The following is a 22,530-nucleotide window of genomic DNA, read 5'->3' on the forward strand; positions in this document are numbered from 1 at the left end:
CCATCTTCCCCCGGATCCTCTTTTTTTTCCCTTTTGACTCTCAAATTCCCCTTTTAATTTATTTATTCACTTCGCTGCAACATGGCTTTCTGGCGTGAGGTTGGTCAGCAATTGCGCCGTGTACCCAAGACCGGGGATGTTTGTTTGACTCAATCGCGGAGATGCCTCAGTTATTCACGGTCATGGAAGAATACCGGAATCACAACACCCATTCACTCGCAAATCAAAGCACAGAGAAGCCTTCAATCACCTTGGCAAGGATATAATACGTCCCGACGTGCTTTCTCAGTGACTACCCAAGCTGCGCATGGTCATATCACGCCGCCAAAGGCCGGAGAAGAGTACGCCCACCAGATTGCACGGTTCTTGCGCTTTTGCGCTATCTATGCTGCATGCTGACTTGACTCCGTAGGATCAATTTGACTTTCATCGACAAGGATGGCACCAAGATAGACCTCCAGGTTGCCGAGGGCGATAACCTACTCGACATCGCACAGGCCAATGACCTTGAAATGGAAGGTAAGTCGTGCCGATATTATGGTTATTTAATTCCAAATGTCTGACATTATGTCTGAAATAGGTGCGTGCGGAGGATCTTGTGCCTGCTCTACGTGCCATGTGATTGTGGACGACCCGGACACCTTTGATAAAATGGAAGAGCCATCGGACGACGAGAACGACATGTTGGATCTGGCTTTCGGACTTACCGAGACCTCTCGGCTGGGCTGCCAGGTGATCATGACCAAAGATCTTGACGGACTGGTTGTGCGATTGCCATCCATGACACGGAATCTCCAAGCAAGCGACTTTGAGTCGAAATAAAGAGACCAGCAGAAACCCCGGGTGGGACTGTTTGGATCTTGAATACCCTCATATCTTATCTGAATCGAGAAGGCTGGACACAGCGGGGGCTTATGGTTCTATTTGGTCCCAAATAGGACTTTGTACTGTAATATTCATCTGATGCATCTAGTAGGCTTGCACGGTATCTCAAAATGAAAATCTCCTGTACTATTTTGATCAAACAAGACTCTCCACATAAGCAATTTTATTACAATGTAGAAAAGAATATATAACAAAAAAAAAATTCTCCCAACGCCAGAAACATGCCATGGGTAATCGTAGATCCAGCTCACGCCTCTTCGATGTTCAAAGGCTTTCCCTTCTTTCCATTGATCAATTCAAGGAATCCTTGCTTGCTGACCTCGTTGGCAGCCTTCTCCCGCTCTCCCATACCAATTGTGCCCTTCTTGCGCTCATCCTTGGCTGCCTCCTCTCCTCGGACTTGGGCCGCGCGCACGGCATTGAACAGCTTGACAACACCACGCTGCGCCATCTTGCGCACGCGCTTCTCCTCCTCGGCGACGGGGCCGGCAATTCCTCGCTTGATACCCATCACATCACGGATACGGCCGCGATCCATTTCCTCTTTCTTCTCAGCGCGCATCTTAGCCCGCGCGGCATTGTCGAGCTTCTCATCCGCAGCCTCATTCACCAGCTTGGCGGCATACGAGCTTCGCGAGAGAACGGGATCAGCCCGTGCGGAGGTAGGAAGTTTTGTGGACAGAATTTTGGAGATGGAGGTTGAGAATGCGGTAGGGTCGTTGCGCTTGGGGACGGCTCGGCCGCGATTGGCGCCTGTAGCTTTGCCGGCCGGGGACGAGTCGGAGAGATCATCTTCATCAGATCCAGAGGCGTCGCTTTCATCGTCGTCGTTCTCGAGGTCTTCGTCGTCCAGCTCAATCTCTTCGTCGGCATTGGAGTCTGAGTCGCTAGCGCTAGCGTCTGATTTTTTCGGTTCGGGTGCGGGTGCTTCTTCTTGTGTCTTTGCCTTCTTCATGCGAAGATCGAGGGCCGAGGGCTTTTTCACTGTGACACCTCCTTCTTCGGCGTCCGAGTCTTCAAGACTGACGGGGTTGAAATTCCCATCTTCTTCTTCGTCCTCGGAGCTGCTGTGGTAGAAGCGCTGCTTGACGAACTTCTTCTTGCGGCCAGTGTTGCCCTTCAGGCCATCAAGGACCTTGCGCTTCTTGGAAAAAGTAGGAGGCATTGTTACAAAAAATTAATGTAATAATGCAAGTAAAGAAGAAAGTCAGGACGCTGATCCAAAAGTGCCCGTATCACAACTTTTTTTTGGGGCGGTGAGAAAGTGTCGGCTCTCCGATTGGCCCCTCCACATCGCCTCTCTGGTCTCTCGACGGGCTTCACCCTCACCCCTCCTCCATCGCGGAATCATAGACGACTACGGTCTCCTTCTGGTTTTTCTTATTAATCGTTTACATCTACACGCATATTCACCATGGTTCTTCAAGACCTTGGGCGGCGAATCAACTCCGCCGTCAATGACCTGACGAGGTCCAATAACCTCGATGAGAAGGTATGCTATGTGTTGTCCAGTACGACCCACAAGCCAACCCGCTAATACAATAACAGGCCTTCGATGACATGCTTAAGGAAATTTGCGCCGCTCTCCTCTCCGCCGATGTCAACGTCCGTCTCGTAGGAACGCTGCGCAAATCGATCAAAGCCAGCGTGAACTTCGCCTCGCTCCCGGCCGCAGTGAACAAGAAGCGACTGATCCAGAAGACCGTCTTCGATGAGCTCGTAAAATTGGTGGACCCTCATGCAGACTCCTTCCGGCCGAAGAAGGGTCGCTCCAATGTGATCATGTTCGTCGGTTTGCAGGGTGCGGGTAAGACAACAACGTGTACGAAGCTAGCTCGACACTACCAGACGCGAGGATTCAAGACAGCGCTGGTCTGCGCGGATACCTTCCGTGCTGGTGCTTTCGATCAGCTGAAGCAGAACGCTACTAAGGCTAAGATTCCATACTATGGTAGTCTGACGCAGACGGATCCTGCTGTCGTGGCCGCAGAGGGTGTGGCCAAGTTTAAGAAGGAGCGTTTCGATATCATCATTGTCGATACCAGTGGTCGTCACAGACAGGAGGAGGAGCTCTTCACGGAAATGACACAAATTCAGACTGCCGTGACGCCAGACCAGACCATTCTCGTGCTCGACAGCACAATTGGTCAATCTGCCGAGGCTCAGTCCGCAGCGTTCAAGGCAACGGCAGACTTTGGAGCTATTATTATTACGAAGACTGACGGCCATGCCGCTGGTGGTGGTGCCATTTCTGCTGTCGCCGCGACACACACTCCCATTATCTTCCTCGGTACTGGTGAGCACATGATGGACCTGGAGCGATTCGAGCCCCGCGCGTTCGTTCAGAAACTACTAGGCATGGGTGATGTTGCCGGACTGGTCGAGCACGTCCAGGCCATGACTAAGGATTCCGCGGGTGCCAAAGAAACATACAAGCACATTGCGGAAGGTATCTACACTCTGCGCGACTTCCGCGAGAACATCACATCGATTATGAAGATGGGCCCGCTGTCCAAGCTGTCCGGCATGATCCCCGGTCTGTCGAACATGACCCAGGGTCTGGATGATGAGGACGGCTCGCTTAAGCTGCGCCGCATGGTCTACATCTTCGACAGTATGACTGTAGCCGAGCTGGACGGTGACGGCAAGAACTTCATCGAGCAGCCTAGCCGCATGGTGCGCATCGCGCATGGCAGTGGAACCACGGTCCGTGAAGTCGAGGACGTGCTCTCCCAGCACCGCATGATGGCCGGCATGGCCAAGCGTGTTGGCGGCCAGAAGAAGCAGATGCAGCAAGCTCAGAACATGATGAAGGGCGGAAACAAGAACCAGCAGATGGCTGCCATGCAGAAGCGCATGGCCTCCATGGGTGGTGCTGGCGGCGGTGGTATGCCCGGTATGCCCGACATGGCCAAGATGATGCAGATGATGGGAGGTGGTGGTGGCGGCGGCATGCCAGATATGCAGAGCCTAATGAGCCAAATGGGCGGGTTGATGGGTGGAATGGGAGGTGGCGGTGGTGGTGGTGGTGGTGGACGAGGAAGAGGACGTTAAGCTCGGTCTTTGATGATCTTCTTGCTGCGTCCCTGCTTTTTTCTTCTTTCTCCTTTCCATATCAAACCGCTGGCTCATCAACTTAGCATCTGGGCTGGTGTTTGGCGTTTTCTTGCTCCTTCACATTTATGTGCAACACCTGTACACGAGAACAAATTTGGTAATGAGCCTATCACCATCACATATACCATCCTGAAAAAGGAATTATATCCCCTTCTTGTTCTACATCTTGAATTACGATTTTGAGAGAAGGCAAATTGTAGTGCGGTACTATCGTTTCATTCATAATAAAACCACGTTGTACACATAATCCCTAAAGATAAACGCCGCTAAAATCCACCCGTCTAGTAAAAGGAGAGAGAATTAAGCTCGAAAACAAAGGGTCCACCAGATCAATGACCATGTTCATAGCGGCCAGGAGACCCTGCACCAGGCGAGCCCAGTGAGATCGAATGAGAATCAACATGTGATGCTTTTGGGTGAGAGATAGGAAATAAATCGTGCCATATAGATATACATGGAGCCCAGATCGATTCCCCATAAGAGAAAATGAGAAAAAGACAGGAATGATGTGAAACAAGTCCGTATGATGGTACATGAAGCGCCCGGGAGAGGGGGGGTTGGGTATCAAAAGTGCGGAAGAAAAAAGCAATCAAAGGGGAAAGAGAACCCGGGCGCATGAGATCCATGAGGATTGTTTATTTTTCAGCGAAGCGACGATCGAAGTATCGCAGCACACCCATGACGCTTGCGGCCTCGACTTCCAGAGCACCGCGGCTGTCTGCAGGAGCGATGTCACGGGGGTCGGGGAGGGTGTGGAGCTTCGGCAGCCAGGTTGAGATCTCGTCGCTGGCACGGTTGAAGTTTGGGTGACGGGATAGGGTGGTGAAGGTATCGGCACAGCTCAGGGTTAGCTCTGAGGGCGGAGCGGGCTTGGGTGCGGGAGGTTGCGAAGGCATGGGGGCGTTGTTACGCGGCTTGGGCGCGGCGGCGGGGGCATTTCTTGACATGCAGCATCCGCCGTCCTTTCCTCCGCCTCCGCAGCAGCCTCCTCCCGATGGAGTTCCGCTCGCTGACCGGGAGGCTGCCAACGTCTTGCAAAAAAGAGTGCTTCGGGGGTCGGCTTGACACTGGGCGCAGGTGCCTGGCCCATTGGCACAGGGGTTGGTTGCTTGGCTGATGGGTGGGAGGGTCACTTCTGAGCGGACGTCTCCCTCGGATGGGGGCGGGGTGAATTGGGAGATGGATTGGATTGGTGCGAGACGGTTAGTCTCGAATGTGTTGATGTTGCGTACACGCTGCTGCTCCTGTGCGGCCATCTCGGCGCAGATACAAGGAGTGCCGTCCTGGCAGAACCCGCAGGGATCAACGGGGGGCGAGGAGATATCGTTGTCGTTAGATTGCGTTGGAACGCTAGAGAATTGAGCGGTGAAGTCGATTTCCATCTCTTCCGGATCGGGCTTGATATGGAGATCCCTGTGATCACGTTCCGGGCTGCCCACGCCATGAGGTGAGTGTCTAGAACGAGATGACTCGTGGGTATCCATTGGCATGCCGAATGCATCTTCAATGCACTGGCAGTGGGCGTTGGAGCAGTTGTTGCACCCCAGAGGTACATTGATCTGTCCATCTTCCTTGTTACGTTCGGTACTGGTAGGTTGAACATCCTCCATTCGGGAGCTTCTGGTCTTGCGAGGTGGCAAGGGCACAGAGTCCGGAATTGGCGCAGGCTTGCTGACGTTAGGCCCAGCAAGAGATGATCGGAATTCCTTAACAAGGGCTTCCTTCGCACTCCGCTCGATCGATACTTCCTTCTCCAAGGCGTGGCACCGGTCGCGCCACCAGCCCATCTCCTCGCGGCACTGATCAACATCACCGGAGAGGTTTCCAATTTGCTGTTGGAGCGAGGCAACTTGGATATCGTGGCTATCTTCGATTTCTTTCATTTGCTCTTCCAGTTCACTAACACGGGCGGCCCGGCGCTCACGGAACGCTCGTTGAGCTGCTCGGTTCTGCGCTTTGCGTTTGGTCGGCGGGGTGTCCGTAGCTGGCTTGCGGCCAGGCTTGGGACGTGGTGGGATTACCCATTCTCTCGAAGTGATAGAGCCGGGTGTACCCGGTCCTGGAGAAGGGGCTACAGAGGGTCTGGCGGCCAGCGTGGGTGCCGGTGCGAGTGCCAGTGCAGGAACTCCAGCTGGAGCAGGTGTCATAGACACACCACTGGCCATTTTGACACCGAATTGATGTTCAAATACTGTGCGGAGGTCAGTTGGGAACAACTAATCGGGGATGGTCGGGGCAGACGCACGAGCCGTTTCTCGGTCGGAAGAGCGGAAGTGCGCTCATATGAGCCGATAAGCGAGAAAGACCAGTTGCAGAGGAAGGAGTTTAAAAGAACGAGTCTTCTTTCAAACTCTGTTCTTTATGGATTAATCGGTCGGAGAATGGGCACGCAAAAGAGCATAGAAAGGTTAAAGAGAAGAGAGAGGTGCGAAGGGAGGGGGGGAAAAGCCGAGAAAAAGTGGCCGATGATCAGATTAGATTATGTGCTCACATGATGCCGGTTTCGGACGTTGACCTTTGTCGGCTGTATGTAGTTTTGCCATTCTTCCAGGGTTTGCTCTTCTTTTTCTTTTTCTCCTGATTTACTATTGGTTTATTTACTATCTTGCTAAACCTAATCCCGAGAGGATCTTTGAAATTTTTTTATCTGATCCGAATCTGAGTGGAGATGGTTCCGAGAAAGCGTTGGTGGGCTGACGCAGCACTTTTTTACTGTAATAGGCATATATTATTTAGTTGGTCTTATTTTTTCTTCGCTAAATGCGTTTATTATTTCTTAGGCACCGCTTGAGTATCAATTGCTTGAACTTGCTAAGGACCACTGCAATAGCAAATAATCCCATCCCAATTCCTAATTGCATGCTCTGTAACGTGCTAAACTTCCTATGCAGTTCACCGTTCACCCGCCTGATCGTCAATGACTCAATGACAGACGACACGGATCAGAACTCTCCAGTGGAAGTAAAATTTGCACGGGTGGAGTGTCTCGTCAATCCATTGACCATGGGTGGGCAAAACTCCCCCTACTTCCGGTCTACCAGCCCTGTAGCCATTACCTAGCAGAAACGGCGGCTGGGCCAATGAGGATGTGGAAATGCACAAAAGAACCTTCCCAGGTGTCATCCACCAGCGGTGAGGGTATGGATCGACATGGGAATAGGATCCCGTACCGCCGTTCTCGGTCTCTCTGATCTTATCTGATTGCACTAACGCTGCTCGCCTCTAGGGCTGACCATAATCCAAGGGCTAAACTGGAAATCGGCAAAATTGTCTCTCTTTCCCTGCCGTGTTTTCCCTCTTTCGATGATTGGGTCGGCCTTCTGTGGAAGTGGTTGGTGGTCTTGGCCAACCTTGGAAGTGCCCCCCACAGAGCAGAATCTTATCAATCAGTGAATGATGCTCCCCAACCTCATTCCGAGCCAGGGCCGAACAGCGGAACTTTCGTGTACATGACCCGATCTGGAGATCACCGCCGCCAGTTAGTCACAGAGCTGTCTGTGACGTGCGTGTGCAGAGACTGACGGTGGAAAAAGTGGAATGTGTGGAAAGAAGTCGCCGCCATTGGACACACTCGCTTCCCTAGCGTTTAGAGTCCCATTTTCGGCGATCCGAAAAATCGATCCACTATTCTCGGCTATGTCTTTTCAGTGCGATCATGGTGAAACTAATGATATAAACTGACTTGATGACGCAGTTTCGTAAGATTCTTGCAGGCATCAAGGTCCCCCAATTCGCTGTTGATCCGCTTAGATGAATTGCAATATAGAATTCAAAACATGAGCCGAGTGGATTCCAGCTAAAGCCGATCAATGCAGAGCTCTCAATCTGCAAGGGACATGAAGTCTATGTTGATACCTAGAATATCTCCAATTCTCTAGCATTGAATTCACTACAGAGCAAATACCCATGTTTTCTAGTTCCATTGAAAGTCAATGAATTGTCGAGAAAATAGTGCATTTCCTTCCATTGACGAGATCAGCTTGACACTGAAGATTTCCAAAAGGCGGGTCTAGTGAGATATGTATGTCGGAGGGGTAATTCCAAAGAGTTATTATTCCCTTCAAGGGTTCAGCAACATACAACATTGCCTCACAGCTCCGTTAATCGAGGAGCTCCTTCTGATGGAGGAGCAGAATGCTTAGTCTGCACGAAGACCTTCTGCATGCCCATCTCTCGCTTATTGAAAATCGCATACAATTTCTCCATGTCTTCCAAACGGACCCGGTGGGTCACCATATCCAGCGGATTGATATCGTTCGTCTGAATGAGGTCCATGAGGTGCTTCCAATACTTGTGAACAGGAGCCTGCCCATTACCCATAAGGTGAACGCCTGTCTGCATCAGAGCCCCAATGTTGAAGTGGTTGGTCTGGGAATGATTGTTAGATATTTCGCTCGTCCGAAAATCGGTGAACTCACAAAACCGGCATAGACACCCGTCACCCCAACATGGCCGAACGGGCGGACGGCAGTAATCATCTCATTCAACAACTCCGAAGTATCTGTTTCCATCCCAAGCATCTGCTCAAAGTAATGGGCCCATCCTTTAGCGTATTCACCTGCTGCACATTCCAAAGCAACGTCGGGTCCGCCCTCGACCATCTTTTGCAGCTGTGATGTCACTGACTCCCCTTTTGGCAGATCAGTGAAGTTGATCGTCTCAGCCGTTGGCGCTTTAGTCTTCACAAACTCCAATCGCCATGCACCGTCACCTCCGTCAATGAGGATGACTCGACTAGCTCCATGGTAAAAGCTGAACTGTGCACACATCTGCCCGATCGGTCCGGCTCCCCAGATCGCAACAACATCTCCCTCCTTCACACCGGTGTCGACCACGCAGTGCCATGACGTCGCTATAACATCCGAGACATAAAGTGCCTTCTCATCTGGTACTTCGGCAGGAATTGAAAGCAGGTTGACGTCGCCGTATGGAACTCGAATGTACTCGGCCTGGCCACCTGCAAACCCACCAGTGAAATGGGAATATCCAAACATGCCTGTTCGCAATTTAGTATGCATTTGTGGACCCTCGGAGCCAGGTCAAGTGCATATCGGCTACTCCTTTCAACTTACCTGCAGTTCGTTTTCCATATAGAGCATTAGCCAGAGTATTCTGGTTGGTATTGTCGCATTGAGAATAGTATTCTCTCCGACAATTCCTGCAATCGCCACAAGCAATCGGAAAAGAAACGACAACTCGTTCTCCGACTTTGACCTTCTTTGACTCGGGCCCTATACTGTCCACAACTCCACAGCATTCATGGCCGAGCACGTCGCCCTTCTCTAGCTGAGGAATGACACCTTTACTCAGCACAAATGTGTCAGCCTATTCCCTCGCTTGGATGGTCGTATGGATAGCTTCATACCGTGATACAGGTGAAGATCGCTACCGCAAATAGTGCTTCCCGTCACCCTGACAATGACGTCGCCGGGGTCGATCACCCGCGGCTTCGGCATTTGCACTAATCGCAGTGGTCAGCAATGTACAAAAGGCTTAAGCTGGCAATTCCCTCTCTCTCTTACCAACTTTGACTTGGTTCTTCCCTTGCCAGGTAGTAGCCTGGATCATCTCTCCGGTCTCCACTCCATGTTCATTGTCGTAGCTGGACACGTCAGTGGTGATTGTCGCATTATCACCATGGCCGAGAATCTTCTCAGCCAGGTTAGCTGCCTGGGTCATCGCCATTTTTAATATGTTTGAGGATATGTATGGTTGTGTGCACTGTGTCTATGGGAGGTGAGAGGAACTTCCAGCACGTTCAGTGTTTATTCTTATGGTGTTCCTTGGTAGTAAATGTCCACGGGTTGAAACTCCAGGCTTAGCTATCAACTGACATCACCATGATGTCGGATGTGCGTCAAGAAGGGCTTTCTCGCACTATATCCCCGGCATTCATGGAACAAATTCAGTCCGCTGTCTTTGCACTTTTCTCCAGACCCCGCGTTGTCATTGAGCCCACGGCTTGATCTGCGTGGCCGCCGTAAAAGTATGGACTTTCATTGGATTATAGAACTGGGGGGGGGGGGGGGGTGGATTTGTAGAAAGCCAATGGTTTCAACCAAGTAGGAATTAAAGCGTTCTAGTCAATTATTTATTGTATTATATTAACCCACGAGAGTTGATGGTACACAATAATCGAAGGATATATATCGGGATTTAATGGGAGAGAAATGATATATTTATGAGCGTTCCAAGATTACTTGATTTACATCGTACGAGTACAGATCTCAAGGGAAATTCTTAAGCATTACATCCCTACTTAAATGCTGTTTTTGCAGTGCCATAGTTAGTAGAATCAATCTGGTAGCAAATGGCGTCATAGGGCTCAATTTGATGTAGTGATTAATAGGTCCGAATCAAGCATTTACCAAACCAAATATATTTTGATAAATTTAACAGCATCATCCTACGCCGTACGGAGTACAGGTACCTACATTCAGGTACTATTTGACCTATAAGAAAAGAACATGTAGTTGTCATACGTGAGTCGAGTCAACAGCACTGCCCAGGTGGGAGCTGAATCCGTTATCACCGGACTCGGCGATAAGCAAGGGGCACATCCACGGATCAGGTACCAGCCCCCCGTCGGGACTCCGCCTTTTCCCCTCACGAGTCATTATCTCCTCCAACTCTTTCTCTTCCTTACCCTCATACAATCCAACACTCCATTTACAATATGACTAGAAAATACAATACGACCCAAGGCCTCGATATGCCATGGGCCTCCCAAATTTCCGCCCAGCTGCCCAGCACGTTCATGCCTGTACCTGCAGCACAGCCAGTTCGAGCTCAGGCACCGATCGCCGATGAAGCCATCCGACCCGAGGATTATTCTAAACCATACTGCGAGTTCATGACATCCAATCCCACAATTTTCCACGCCGTCAAATCCTTCTCCAAGCAGCTCGAAGAGCATGGCTACAAGCAACTCTCCGAACGAGCGGTGTGGACATCCGAGCTGAAACGAGGCGGCAAGTTTTACACTTCCCGCAACGGCAGTTCCTTGATCGCTTTCAATATTGGCTCCAAATATGAGAGCGGCAACGGCGTGGCTATCGTTGCTGGTCACGTAGATGCCTTGACCGCCAAGCTGAAGCCCGTGTCTAAGCTACCGAACAAAGCAGGCTTCCAGCAACTCGGCGTTGCCCCGTACGCTGGTGGTCTCGGCACCACTTGGTGGGATCGTGATCTTGGTATTGGTGGTCGCGTGCTCGTTCGCGACCCGGAAACTGGCAAGGTGGAGACTAAGCTGGTCAAACTCGACTGGCCTATTGCTCGTATCCCTACCCTCGCTCCCCATTTCGGTTCCCCTGCAAATGGCCCATTCAACCAGGAAACCCAGATGGTGCCTGTCATCGGAGTTGATAACTCTGATTTGTTCGGAGACGCCAAGACCGAGTCCAGCGACGTCAAGTTTGGCACATTTACCTCGACCCAACCTGAGAAGCTTGTGAAGATTATCTCCAAGGAGCTTGGTGTCACAGATTACAGCACTATTGTCAACTGGGAATTGGAACTCTTCGATACTCAACCCGCTCAACTAGGAGGTCTGGAGAAGGACATGATCTTCGCTGGTCGCATTGACGATAAGCTTTGCTGTTATGCTGCACAGGAAGCGCTCATTGCTTCCTCGGATAGCACATCGCCCGGAACCGTGAAGATGGTTGGTATGTTCGATGATGAAGAGATTGGCAGTTTGCTCCGACAAGGTGCTCGATCGAACTTTATGAGCAGTGTCATTGAGCGGATTGCCGAGGCCTTTGCGAAGGACAACTACGGCCCCAATCTCCTTTCCCAGACAGTGGCCAACAGCTTCTTGGTGTCATCAGATGTCATCCACGCAGTGAACCCGAACTTCCTTAATGTCTACCTGGAGAACCACACGCCCCGCCTCAACGTTGGCGTGACAGTGTCTACCGACTCAAACGGACACATGACTACCGATAGTGTCAGCGAGGGTATCCTTAGGCGAGTTGCAGAGCGCTGTGGGTCAACCCTGCAGGTCTTCCAGATCCGCAATGACTCTCGCAGCGGTGGCACTATTGGGCCCATGACCAGTGCCCAGATCGGCATGAGGGCCATTGACTGCGGTATCCCGCAGCTGAGCATGCACAGTATCCGGGCAACTACCGGAAGCTTGGACCCCGGTCTGGGTGTCAAGTTGTTCAAGGGTTTCTTCGATAATTACGAAGAAGTCGACAAGGAGTTCGCCGATTTTTAGATCTGTAAATTTTCTTCGCTTTAGACAGTATAGACCCCTTTCTCCTTTTGTGCATGCCTGTTATAGGCGGGTTGTCTGGTTATTCCATGCTTGAGGCGTGCATTGGACTACAATGAAGTGGTTTCATTCTGTGACTATTGCTCTTCCAACTCTCGGTGTTAAGTTATCTGTTTGATTCGATTGCTGTACCTCGACTATCTATATATCCAAGAATTTCCACACCTACATTCCACATTACTATATCTTTAAAATGACTCAAGGAAAAAAAAAAGAGAGAGAGCGTGTACCCCACGGGGTAATCATGTCCTGACAACTGCCAGGCCCAACGAGGGTGGTGCAACTCGACAAGAAACAAAAGAAAGAAAGAAAGAAAAAAAGCTCCGACGGGTATATCACTTTATACTCCAAGCCACCAGCATGACTGCATAAGCCATTCAAAAACCAAATGCGCGTCTATACATCAACAGACTTTTAAAACGGCACTGCCAAATCCGCAGGCAAAGGACGAGGACGCGTTACCCTCTTAGGACGAGGCCCAGGAACCGAAGTAATCTGAGCCAATTTCTTCTCTTCCTCTCTCGTCCAGCGCTTAAGACTAGATCTGAAGCCGGTTCCAGGAACAAGAGCGAGAACCCGCTCCGGGTCACCAGCGCCGTATTCGTGTTCTTCGCCGGGTGCGCCGAGGGTAGATGCATTATCATTCCAATCGGAGTTGCGTTGCGTTGTGTCGCCGCGGGTGGGACGGCTGGCGTTGAAGGTCGATACCATACTTGGGAAGATGCGGGCGACGAGGGGTTTTAGGGTTGGTAGACAGGCGCAGATAATGCCTGTGTTGCATTCAATGGCGGACCAGGAGGCGGCACCGACGTTGTCATCTGGTTTGGGTGGTGTTAGTTTGCTTCTGGGATGTGATAGGACTGAGGGATATGATACGTACAGGTGGGATCGGTTGAATCGGCGATTTGTTTTAGGCTGATTAGACGGATGATGCTGGTGATGCAGACACTAATGAGTGTTAGGTTAGTTTTAGGACAGTTAATGTCTGAAGTGGGATAACTCACAAGCCACCCAGAGCAAACATGATCATTAAAGCGAACTTTTGTTTTCGGGGCAAGTCGACTGCCATCAGAGCCGGGATGGGGATGATCAGGATAGCAATATCCGTCGAGATATGCATACTAGCATTAGAGAACCACAGCTTGGTTTTGTTCAAACAGTAGCCTTGGATTGTGTCGTCCCAGAATTTGGCGACGGGAATGCAATTGAGAAATGCACTGATCACTGCCCATGTGCCGTAGATGGCGAGGATGGTGATCATGATCCAGCAGACGACACGCATGCGGTGTGTTGGGAACACTCGGAAGTACTGCATCAGAATTGAAGCTTTGGCGCAGAGGACGGCGGCGTTATAGAAAGGAATGGTGAGCCAGAAGGCCTATTTGGATTGTTTTGTTAGATGTAGTTGATAGCCGAGGGGCCCGGCTTAGGGCAAGCTCACCTTCATCTGTCTCAGGAAGATGTTCGGTGGGATATCCTTAAAATGCACACCCATGCCGCTGACGGCTTCGATAATGTCGAGGGCCATGAAGATATATGAATTGACCTATGCATCTGTATTAGTATGTCACATTCTTCGATATCAACCACCCCAACTTACCAGTGCAATGATAACCATCCAGTCATTTGCTTCCACTCGATTCATAAGTTTCATACGAGTATACATCCTCATCCCCACGAAGCAGGTTGCCAAGGCCGTGAACACAACGCTTACAACCAAGCCCTGTGCGCCACGGGCAGACATCAAGATGCCGTCATTATCTCGCCTGAAGATCGCATCTCGAATGTACAATAGATCCATCGTCATACGATCTTGTGGCTTTGGAGGAAACGAAGGGATGGCTACTCCTCAAAAGAGAAGATTGCCCGGGGGAACAGCCTAACGATCCGATCAATAGACGATCTTGATCTAATTAATGACTTAATGACTGGTATGGGGCACAAAGGAGTGATAAGAGAACAACCTCTCCACTAAGAAGTGAAAAGTCCAAGAGGATATCGCCGTATTATAATCCCAAGCACATAAAAATTATTCGCAGCGTCACCATAAACAATCCATGCAGCCCCAGAAACCAAACGGGCGAGGAACGAATCCACTATCCCTTTTTGAGAGAGAGAGACAGTACCGAGTTCCTAAAAGATTAGGCATTTTCTCTCTCCTCACTCCTCGGACGGACGGGTTAATGCTTCTGACGCGAGACAGGATCCCCGTCTAAAAAGCGTGTTTGCAGCAGCGTGCAGCGCAAGGGGCCCCATACAACGAATCGGGTACTGAGTTGGCCCCAATGGACTCGATATGTACCTATGTTACTCCGTACTAACTACACCTCTATACGATGATTCTTTGTTAATTTTTGCTTTTGCCTTCTTTTCTTTTTTTTTTTTTACTCTTTGTACTTGGTGGTTGTGGCTGCAATTTACATGGGGATAAATTATTGTTTACAGGGTCTTTTCATATATTAATTCCCCACACCTTATTTTGAGACCCCAGAATCATTTACCCCTTCCGTCTCACTGCCCTAAATGGTTTCAATAATTTCAAGCTATTTCTGTCGATCGCATATGGGACGGTCGGCTCGACTCACTATGTTGGTGCACTATGTATAGGCTATTCTTGCCTTGTTTTTGGTGATTGACGCACGGCAATCTATACTTCCACGGACTATCACTCGGTTCCAAGTTACTGGGATGCTATAGTTATACAATATTTAAATCGATTCCAAATCACTTCGACTATGACATTATGCAAGACTTGCATACAGTGTTTACTTGCAGACAGCTCGGAGGTCATTTCATTTGATATCCGATCATCTCCGACGTGACACTGAAGAGGCATTTATAGTAACTGATGATGACGAGTGGGACCTGAGACTATGTTGTCCTGGGGTGAGCCAACCCTATGTATCAATCTGCCTGCTTATGGAATCTGTAATTGCAGTTTGTCCACGTGTAGAAAGTTGCTCCGTAGGGGCTAGTGTGAGCTTGGAAGTGTCAAACCTATTGATTACTGGCTTCTAAATCGCGGTTATGCGCGTCACTATCGGTTAGAAGCCAATTCTCATATTTATTTCCATGACATAGTCCAGTGCGGCGAGGACTATTAGGCAATAAAGGAGCAATGCAAACGGTAATGATGGAGATAGTCGGTAAAAACCTCCAACCCAAGCTGTCGTGACACTCTGACCTATGTCGATACATGCCCCTCTCGTTCTGCCCCTCATTTTGTTACCTTGGAGATTTGGAGAATGGTTAGAACAAGGTCTGGTCTGTCTTATTAGTTGACCGAGGAACGAGCAGCCCATTGTAGACACTGTCTCATTTTGCATGTTAGGGCTATATTAAGCTCATCTGCTTCATGTGTAAGGGGCGCCCTATTCATTGCCACTGAACTACCCTGTATGCGACAGAAATACCCATAACTAAAAGAACAGAGTGTCCAATTAAAAATCAAATAGAGAGGATAAAATCTCCCATTTGTTGGAACATCTAGCCACTTCATTCGGTAATGGCACAGACCTTGTAAGGGTTAACCATGCCCCGGATATCCGCACCCGAAAAGCTTCATTTGTCACAAATATGGGGGATGTGCTCGATTGTTAAACTTACTAATTGTATTTTGCAAATTTTTCTCATACAAAGCACATTCGTCTCAACATGATTATGTGACCTCGACTAGTGGCGTCTCACAACATCTAAAACTGATATGTACTCACGCAATTCGGCTCGTGGCAATGGGTCGAATTTTTGGAACAATTCAAGAAAAAGCAATTAACAAGTTACGTTATTTGGGCTTTTCACCAACGGCATGTGGCCAAAAAAAAAGACCCCTGCCAAGGTGGCGTTGGCTAGTTGACATATCACATACAATCATTAGGGCTATTCGTTTGGAGATACGAGTATCGATGGTTGACCATTTATCGCAATCAAAGAAACATGACTTTGGATTTCCAGCTGCCACATTTTGAATCCTGTAGTGGAACACTCATATACGCAATACCTCTTGTCAATATGCAGGACGCTAGGCTCTACACTTGCGCTGTATGCAGGTTGCCTTGCTTGCCGAGTTGTCATGGCAGCTCGGGACTTGAATCTTGCATTAATCTAAAATGTACAATCTAGTTTCTCTTAAGATCGGAGTACCGCCCCAATATTTAGGTACTTAACTTAACCGAGTCTGATTTCGAGATCGAAAACTTTATCGCTCTAATTGGTAGGAGCTAATGGGAGCTAAAAAACGGTTATTTTGTCGCAATTTTGGGCCATTTAATACGCCAAGACGGCTTCATACCTTCTTCAGTCAACGGTGACATGAAGTAGGGTGATCTCCTTAACATCCCAATATATTTAGGCACCCATCTTACTGCAGCTAGCCGGATTCAAATTAGGATCGGGACAGCTCGATTGGATTAGATTCCACGTGTATTGACCGCTCTCTCGTGGCTTTGTCGATGATTTCGAATCTACAAACGCCTAATGTGAGATGTCGAACACCAGAGCATTCTGTTTGAGCAGCTTGCTATCTAGTTAACAAAGCGACGTCCACAAGACTTCTTCGATGCCATCGGCCGAAAACCCTCTGAGATTACTGTGGGCTGTGCAAGCTACTTGGACCAAGATGTCAGCTCCGTGTTCTAAATCAAGCCACTGCTGGTTAGAACGCGAGAAGTCATCATGGTTCCTTACAGCCTGCAGCAACTCTCTTTGCCATTGTCTTTTTTTCTAATTTCTTTTCTTCGCAAGGGCCTCTGGGATTTTGGTTGAGGCCGCAGGTTGAAACATGCAATGTCCCTATTGTATGTAGGAAAGATCACATATCCACAGAGAGACAGATACAATATGCGAGATTTAGGGTAATAATCTTGGAACCCACATTGGTTGGAAGCTGTTTGCGCAGAACCATCGAAAAATAGGTTCTCTGTTGCGGATATAGCTCTTATGAAACCAATCCTGCTTCGAGAGGCGAAAAATTCGTTTGGCCTTCAAAAGTCATTTTATGCTTACTGTTTGAAGAACCTCTTTACTCAGCCCGGGGAGGCATCGGTAACCCATTGGTCTGGTTTCCAACATGTGCTGCTCTCAACATGGGCGGTAACTGAGTGTTATGTCCTCCTTGAAGAAAGAAAGGAATCTTGACTACTGCTAAGGCCTAGAGGAATTTGCTACTGGAGATTGACCCTACGTTGTGATAATAAAATCCTCTTGTCCAATGAAAATTATTCAATTTGAATGTTGAAAATATATTCACAACATCGGCGTTCTGGTCTTCATTTTGACCAACCCGTCCATGCTTCAGCATACAGCATTCCATACAGCGACCTGAACATCAAACAACAAGAGAATAGACGTACAATCAAAGCCTTTTAACGACCAATTATACATTCAAAGATAACTGTGCAAGAATGCAGGACCTTGGTAGATTTGGATAGGCGATAAGATAGACCGATAAGGACGCACAGGCCACTGTTCACAGAGAAATTTCATTTCCACAACTCGGCCAATTCTATCAAGTCAACAACGATCTCGTCTTTTCTCATTGTCGATCAGTGGGAATAGTCCTAATATACAGGACAAAATGGCAGACACTACTGCCGCATCCACCAAGCCCGTCCACACAATCGTGCTGGACGCTGGCCCGATTCTCAAGAATACCCCGCCGCTTTCGACCCTCCTTGCCCAGTGCGACGAAATTATCACCACCCCCTCCGTGGTGGGCGAGATCCGCGATCCCGATGCCCGCGCACGTGTCGAGACCCTCTACCTGCCTTTCTTGAAGCAGCGATCTCCCACACCTAAGAGCTTCAATATTATCAGCGAATTCGCTCGCAAGACTGGTGACCGTTCTGTCCTGAGTAGAACCGATATTGAGGTCCTTGCGCTTGCCTACGAAATTGAATGCGAAAAGAACGAAGGAGATTGGCGGTTAAGAAGCGTTCCTGGACAGAAGAGAATCAATGGAAAGCCGCCCGTGAAGGAGGAATCCGAGGAGGCTAAGCCCGAGGAGACCAAGCCTGAGGATGCGGAGGTGGAAGCCATTACGGAGGGAGTGAAGGAGACCACAGTCGCAGACGCCCAGGAGGAATCTCCAAAGGAGGAGGAAACTGCTCCAGCTAATGAGGCCGACGAAGTCGCCGAGGTTGCTGCTGCGGTTGCTGATGAAGAAGAGAAGGACGAAGATCAGGATGCGGATGATGCTGCTGATTCTGATGACGGAGAATGGATCACACCCTCCAACTATAAAAAGCGTCTTGCCGAGGATGAGTCCGGGACGGCAACTCTTACCGCCGCGCCCAAGACAATGCAGGTTGCGACTATGACCACTGATTTCGCGGTAAGTACACCCACACAATATCTGTCTCTCGCCCAATTGCTTATTCTTTATAGTGTCAAAACGTTCTCCTGCAAATGAACCTCAATCTTCTGTCTACCACCACCCTCCAGAAGATCCAGCATCTTAGAACCTTCATCAAGCGCTGCCACGCTTGCTTCTTGACCACAAAGGAGATGAACAAGCAGTTCTGCCCTCGTTGTGGCAAGGATACTCTCACTCGTGTCTCATGCACAACCACTGCCAACGGCGCGTTCACAATGCACCTGAAGAAGAACATGCAGTGGAACAAGCGCGGCAATGTATACAGCGTTCCCAAGCCGATTGCAGGAAGTGCGAACGGCAAGTGGAAGGGCGGCGGTGGCCAACGAGGATGGGGTACCGAGCTCGTCCTTGCCGAAGATCAGAAGGAGTATGTCCGCGCCAACGAGGAAGAAGAGCGGAGGCAGCGTCGCGAGCGTGATCTCATGGACGAAGATTACCTGCCTGGTATCTTGACCGGCGAGCGCAACAGGGCTGGCGGTCGTACCAAGGTCGGTGCTGGCCGCAATGTCAACTCTAAGAAGCGCTAAATGTGCCGCGTGGATGGCTTTGCATCTTGATTACATGGGTTGGAGTTTTGGGGCATGGAAAGAAAAAAGTTCACTTGGTCAATGCCGCTGTCATGGTGGTTGTGGGCCTTTTTATGAGGAATGACCATGTCTTGTCTTGTGATTTACGGTTGAACATAGAATATAGCCAGTCCATCGGGCTCTTTATGAACATTTTAACAAAATCCTTGTTGATTTCCTAGATCAGGTATCGTATTCTCTAGAATGTCTAGGTGAAACCCCGAATAGATTATCCAAGGATAGCAAAACAAGTATGGACATCTCAGCCATCCGTTGACCGCAAGAAAAACACCATTCGCCAAAACATGGGCTATGCCACCCGGTAATTCATTTTTCCCAGTGTCGATCCATTTAAGCCTTAACGGGGGTCTCTGAACGATAAAATGTCAGTTTTCGGTACTTCTGAGGGAGCGAAGGTCTGTAACGGGAGATACGACGTACCGGTCTGCTGGGTGAGGAGAAGGTTGTAACGCTTCTTCAGGGTGACACGGTGACTGTGGAAGAGGTCAGTTTCCAATGCTTCCATTGTGCGCTTCGTAGAAGGATATTGCTACTTACCGAGAGTACTTGTCATCGGGAGAGAAGCGAGCGGGGTGGGCAGACTTGGTGACCTCGCCGTTCAGGACCTATAATTGCCAAAAATTAGAATCATTGGACAAAGTTGAAACTGTGATCCGTGGAGCCACATGTTCGCTGAACAGCGGCAATGACCCCAGCGCAAAGATTTCCATACCTTCTTCAAGGTGTAAACACGCTTGCCAGCGGTATCGAGGGTGTACTGTTCGTCAAAAAATTAGTGACCGATCTCCGGGCGGAGCTGAAGATTCGCTCGTTTCGATGTCGCGATGAAACATACCATAAGATGCATTCTGTAGAGAGCGATATTAGCATATGAGCAACGAAAACCACTTAGAACATGAATTAGAGACTTACTTGGCGGTATTGATGAATTGTCCTGTGTTAGTACTTGCGTCGGCGATAGAGTGGAGGAATTTTTTTCTCGACGAGGAAGAGCTCGGACCACACTGCTTAGTCACACGGTGCTTTTTAAACGGAGCTTTCGACCGCAAAATTCTCTCTCTTTTTCTCCCGCATCTGAGCAAAGAATGAATATCTTCTAAATGACCTTTGAGCTCTGTTAATGTGCAGAGCCATGGTGGATTTTTACTAATTGATATTTGATTTCAGGTTTTTCATACATACAGAGACTTCTAGGTAAGATACTCCTCAGTTCTTCAACTACATTCCCCTTCAGCCCACCCTTCACCTCTTCGGTGATGACACCATTTATTTAGCTCAGGCAGGCGACACTTTTGATTTCTAGTTGCCTGTCGATGATCCGCTGAATTGACTACAACGGTATCTGAGAAGATATTACTATCATGAACGATTCACTCGCATGTTTCAGCACAGTTCGCTAACCTCGAATTTTGTGTTTAGGACTTTGAATATTTTCTTTATCCAGTAGCGGTTTCCAGGATGGCCACTGCAGTAACCAGCATGGACAAGCCTGTGGCTACCAAGTCAGGGCCTGCATCAAATGGACGTCCACCTCGTGCCCCTCGACCTCCTAGGCCAAACTTCAGACAGATTCACCAGTTTCCTCTTCCGGTCAATGTACATCACGTTCCTCCTGTAATTCCTCATAACCCTCTTTCTCTTATAAGCGTTGCTCTCTCGTACCTCACATTCCTTATCTCCCCGCCCCGTCAAGAAGTCTACTCCGCCTACTTTGACAAAGCCACCTCATCGATCCATGTCACGGACGAGAGATCCATTAATGCCTTATGGCAGATGGGATTCTTCGGCAAGGGTAGTCTCAGTCGAAGTGAACCTAGCTGGCTGGCGCGAGAGAAGAAAAGAAGAGGGTTACATAATGAGAAGACCAGTGAGGAGATTACAAGACTGCGACGGACTGAACGTCGTGAACTGAAGTTAGAGCGTGCCCGGATGGAAAAGCTGGCCATTGAGGAAAGACTCAAAGCCGAGGCGGCTGCTAGGGAATCTGTTGCTTCCGAGATTCTTGACGAAGCTCCTCAATCCACACCTGCAGACGATACGACTAACGTCACAGCGACTACAACGGAGAAGTTCTCCCTGAAGAAGGCAAAAGAGGCTCGGTTGCTGGAGGCACGGCAGGCACGGGAACTGGCTGCGCAAAATACGGCCCTAGCAGAACAAGACCAACCCGAGACCCCGTCTAGCAGCAAATCTGTTCGCTTCTCATCAGTCGTGCAGAAGAAAGAATTCATATCCACCTCGCCCTCGTCACCCCAGGTGCCTGATTCCGTCGTCGACAGTCTTGATGTAGAGGATTTCCCAAATGAGGAGCATCTTCAACTCTCCAACGAAGAGGCCTTCTTCCTTGCCTACTCGCTTGGAGCATTGCAAATCTACGATTCACCCTTGAAATCCGGGGAGGACCAACCAATCTCACCAATCACCACCTCTGCCCTCCTCCAAAAGTTCTGCCACCATTCCTTCCAACCTGCCCGTGACGGCTCCGCTTCACTCCAACCAGATGATCCCTTCATGACCTCCTACGCCGTCTACCACCACTTCCGATCCCTCGGTTGGGTTATCCGCTCCGGTGTCAAATTCGGAACCGATTATTTGCTCTACAACCGCGGACCGGTCTTCTCCCACGCCGAGTTCGCAGTCATCGTCATTCCTTCCTACAGCCACCCTTACTGGTCCGAGACAGAAGAACGGAGGAACTACACAGCAGAGAAGCAGGCAAGGAGTTGGTGGTGGATGCACTGCGTCAGCCGTGTGCAGGCCCAGGTGTTGAAGAGCTTGGTCGTCTGCTACGTCGAAGTGCCCCCGCCAGCTGCTTCCCTTGAAGATATTGGGGCGCTGTTTGGCCAGTACAAGGTGCGCGAGTTCCTCATCAAGAGATGGATTCCGAACCGCACTCGTGATTGATTGCCTTTGTTTTTTTTTTTTTTTTTTTTCTCTTGGGTCCCCTCAAGGCGGGGAATGCTGAGGGCTTCTGATACCCTCTCTGTAATTATGTTGCATTATCTTGCATAACTGTACATGTGTATTGTCATTGCATAATGATCTATGAAATTCATGTTTTCCCAACCGCCAGGTTATTACCGAGTTAGTAAACTGGTTTATAGATTCAAGGTTATCCAAGGTTATACATAGAAAAGTCTCTTAGACAGAGTAAGATTTTTTTTTACCGTCTTCGTGTACAACTAAAAAGGCCATCTCAAAAGACACGACAAGGCCCCATAAACGGCCGACTATTCTTGTGTGTAAATAACCAAAATATCCATAATCCCAAGTCATACCGTAGAAGGCTGTTA

The 22,530-nt window shown here is 49.3% G+C and overlaps 10 protein-coding genes across 10 annotated transcripts; 5 read left to right on the forward strand and 5 right to left on the reverse strand.

Moving 5' to 3' along the window:
* Positions 1-81: 81 nt before the first annotated feature.
* N7455_010515 (ferredoxin family 2Fe-2S iron-sulfur cluster binding protein) lies at positions 82-822 on the forward strand (the record flags this gene model as incomplete). Its single annotated transcript, XM_040954881.2, has 3 exons — positions 82-341; positions 413-519; positions 581-822. 3 exons carry the CDS (start codon positions 82-84, stop codon positions 820-822), a joined length of 609 nt encoding a protein of 202 aa, XP_040814698.2.
* A 310-nt stretch (positions 823-1,132) lies between these two features.
* N7455_010516 (rRNA-processing protein RRP15) lies at positions 1,133-2,050 on the reverse strand (the record flags this gene model as incomplete). Its single annotated transcript, XM_040954968.2, has 1 exon — positions 1,133-2,050. One exon carries the CDS (start codon positions 2,048-2,050, stop codon positions 1,133-1,135), a length of 918 nt encoding a protein of 305 aa, XP_040814640.1.
* A 249-nt stretch (positions 2,051-2,299) lies between these two features.
* N7455_010517 (RNA-binding signal recognition particle subunit SRP54) lies at positions 2,300-3,939 on the forward strand (the record flags this gene model as incomplete). The annotated part of the gene is made up of 2 exons (XM_040955017.2): positions 2,300-2,377; positions 2,434-3,939. 2 exons carry the CDS (start codon positions 2,300-2,302, stop codon positions 3,937-3,939), a joined length of 1,584 nt encoding a protein of 527 aa, XP_040814526.2.
* Positions 3,940-4,637: 698 nt separating this feature from the next.
* On the reverse strand, positions 4,638-6,167 carry hapX (bZIP transcription factor HapX; the record flags this gene model as incomplete). The annotated part of the gene is made up of 1 exon (XM_040954849.2): positions 4,638-6,167. One exon carries the CDS (start codon positions 6,165-6,167, stop codon positions 4,638-4,640), a length of 1,530 nt encoding a protein of 509 aa, XP_040814710.1.
* Positions 6,168-8,033: 1,866 nt separating this feature from the next.
* Positions 8,034-9,703, reverse strand: N7455_010519 (zinc-dependent alcohol dehydrogenase). Its single transcript, XM_040954837.2, has 5 exons — positions 9,525-9,703; positions 9,368-9,463; positions 9,075-9,302; positions 8,421-8,998; positions 8,034-8,370 (listed from the first exon to the last, which is right to left on the reverse strand). Exons 1-5 carry the CDS (start codon positions 9,685-9,687, stop codon positions 8,092-8,094), a joined length of 1,344 nt encoding a protein of 447 aa, XP_040814570.2. The 5' UTR covers positions 9,688-9,703; the 3' UTR covers positions 8,034-8,091.
* A 975-nt stretch (positions 9,704-10,678) lies between these two features.
* Positions 10,679-12,223, forward strand: N7455_010520 (M18 family aminopeptidase; the record flags this gene model as incomplete). Its single annotated transcript, XM_040954997.2, has 1 exon — positions 10,679-12,223. The coding sequence occupies one exon, from the start codon at positions 10,679-10,681 to the stop codon at positions 12,221-12,223; it is 1,545 nt and encodes a 514-aa protein (XP_040814752.1).
* Positions 12,224-12,694: 471 nt separating this feature from the next.
* On the reverse strand, positions 12,695-14,081 carry N7455_010521 (uncharacterized protein; the record flags this gene model as incomplete). Its single annotated transcript, XM_040954908.2, has 5 exons — positions 12,695-13,098; positions 13,161-13,228; positions 13,285-13,658; positions 13,722-13,826; positions 13,881-14,081. 5 exons carry the CDS (start codon positions 14,079-14,081, stop codon positions 12,695-12,697), a joined length of 1,152 nt encoding a protein of 383 aa, XP_040814660.2.
* Positions 14,082-17,852: 3,771 nt separating this feature from the next.
* On the forward strand, positions 17,853-19,177 carry N7455_010522 (rRNA-binding endoribonuclease; the record flags this gene model as incomplete). The annotated part of the gene is made up of 2 exons (XM_040954858.2): positions 17,853-18,608; positions 18,662-19,177. 2 exons carry the CDS (start codon positions 17,853-17,855, stop codon positions 19,175-19,177), a joined length of 1,272 nt encoding a protein of 423 aa, XP_040814534.1.
* Positions 19,178-19,567: 390 nt separating this feature from the next.
* Positions 19,568-20,371, reverse strand: N7455_010523 (H/ACA ribonucleoprotein complex subunit NOP10; the record flags this gene model as incomplete). Its single annotated transcript, XM_065606474.1, has 7 exons — positions 19,568-19,587; positions 19,658-19,710; positions 19,775-19,842; positions 19,950-19,994; positions 20,073-20,085; positions 20,150-20,296; positions 20,343-20,371. 7 exons carry the CDS (start codon positions 20,369-20,371, stop codon positions 19,568-19,570), a joined length of 375 nt encoding a protein of 124 aa, XP_065460437.1.
* A 324-nt stretch (positions 20,372-20,695) lies between these two features.
* On the forward strand, positions 20,696-22,141 carry sen2 (tRNA splicing endonuclease subunit SEN2; the record flags this gene model as incomplete). The annotated part of the gene is made up of 1 exon (XM_040954955.2): positions 20,696-22,141. One exon carries the CDS (start codon positions 20,696-20,698, stop codon positions 22,139-22,141), a length of 1,446 nt encoding a protein of 481 aa, XP_040814578.2.
* Between the last annotated feature and the right edge of the window lie 389 nt (positions 22,142-22,530).

Source organism: Penicillium solitum, assembly GCF_028829755.1.
Source record: "Penicillium solitum strain IBT 25940 chromosome Unknown utg000008l_segment0_segment0, whole genome shotgun sequence".
NCBI lineage: Eukaryota > Fungi > Ascomycota > Eurotiomycetes > Eurotiales > Aspergillaceae > Penicillium > Penicillium solitum.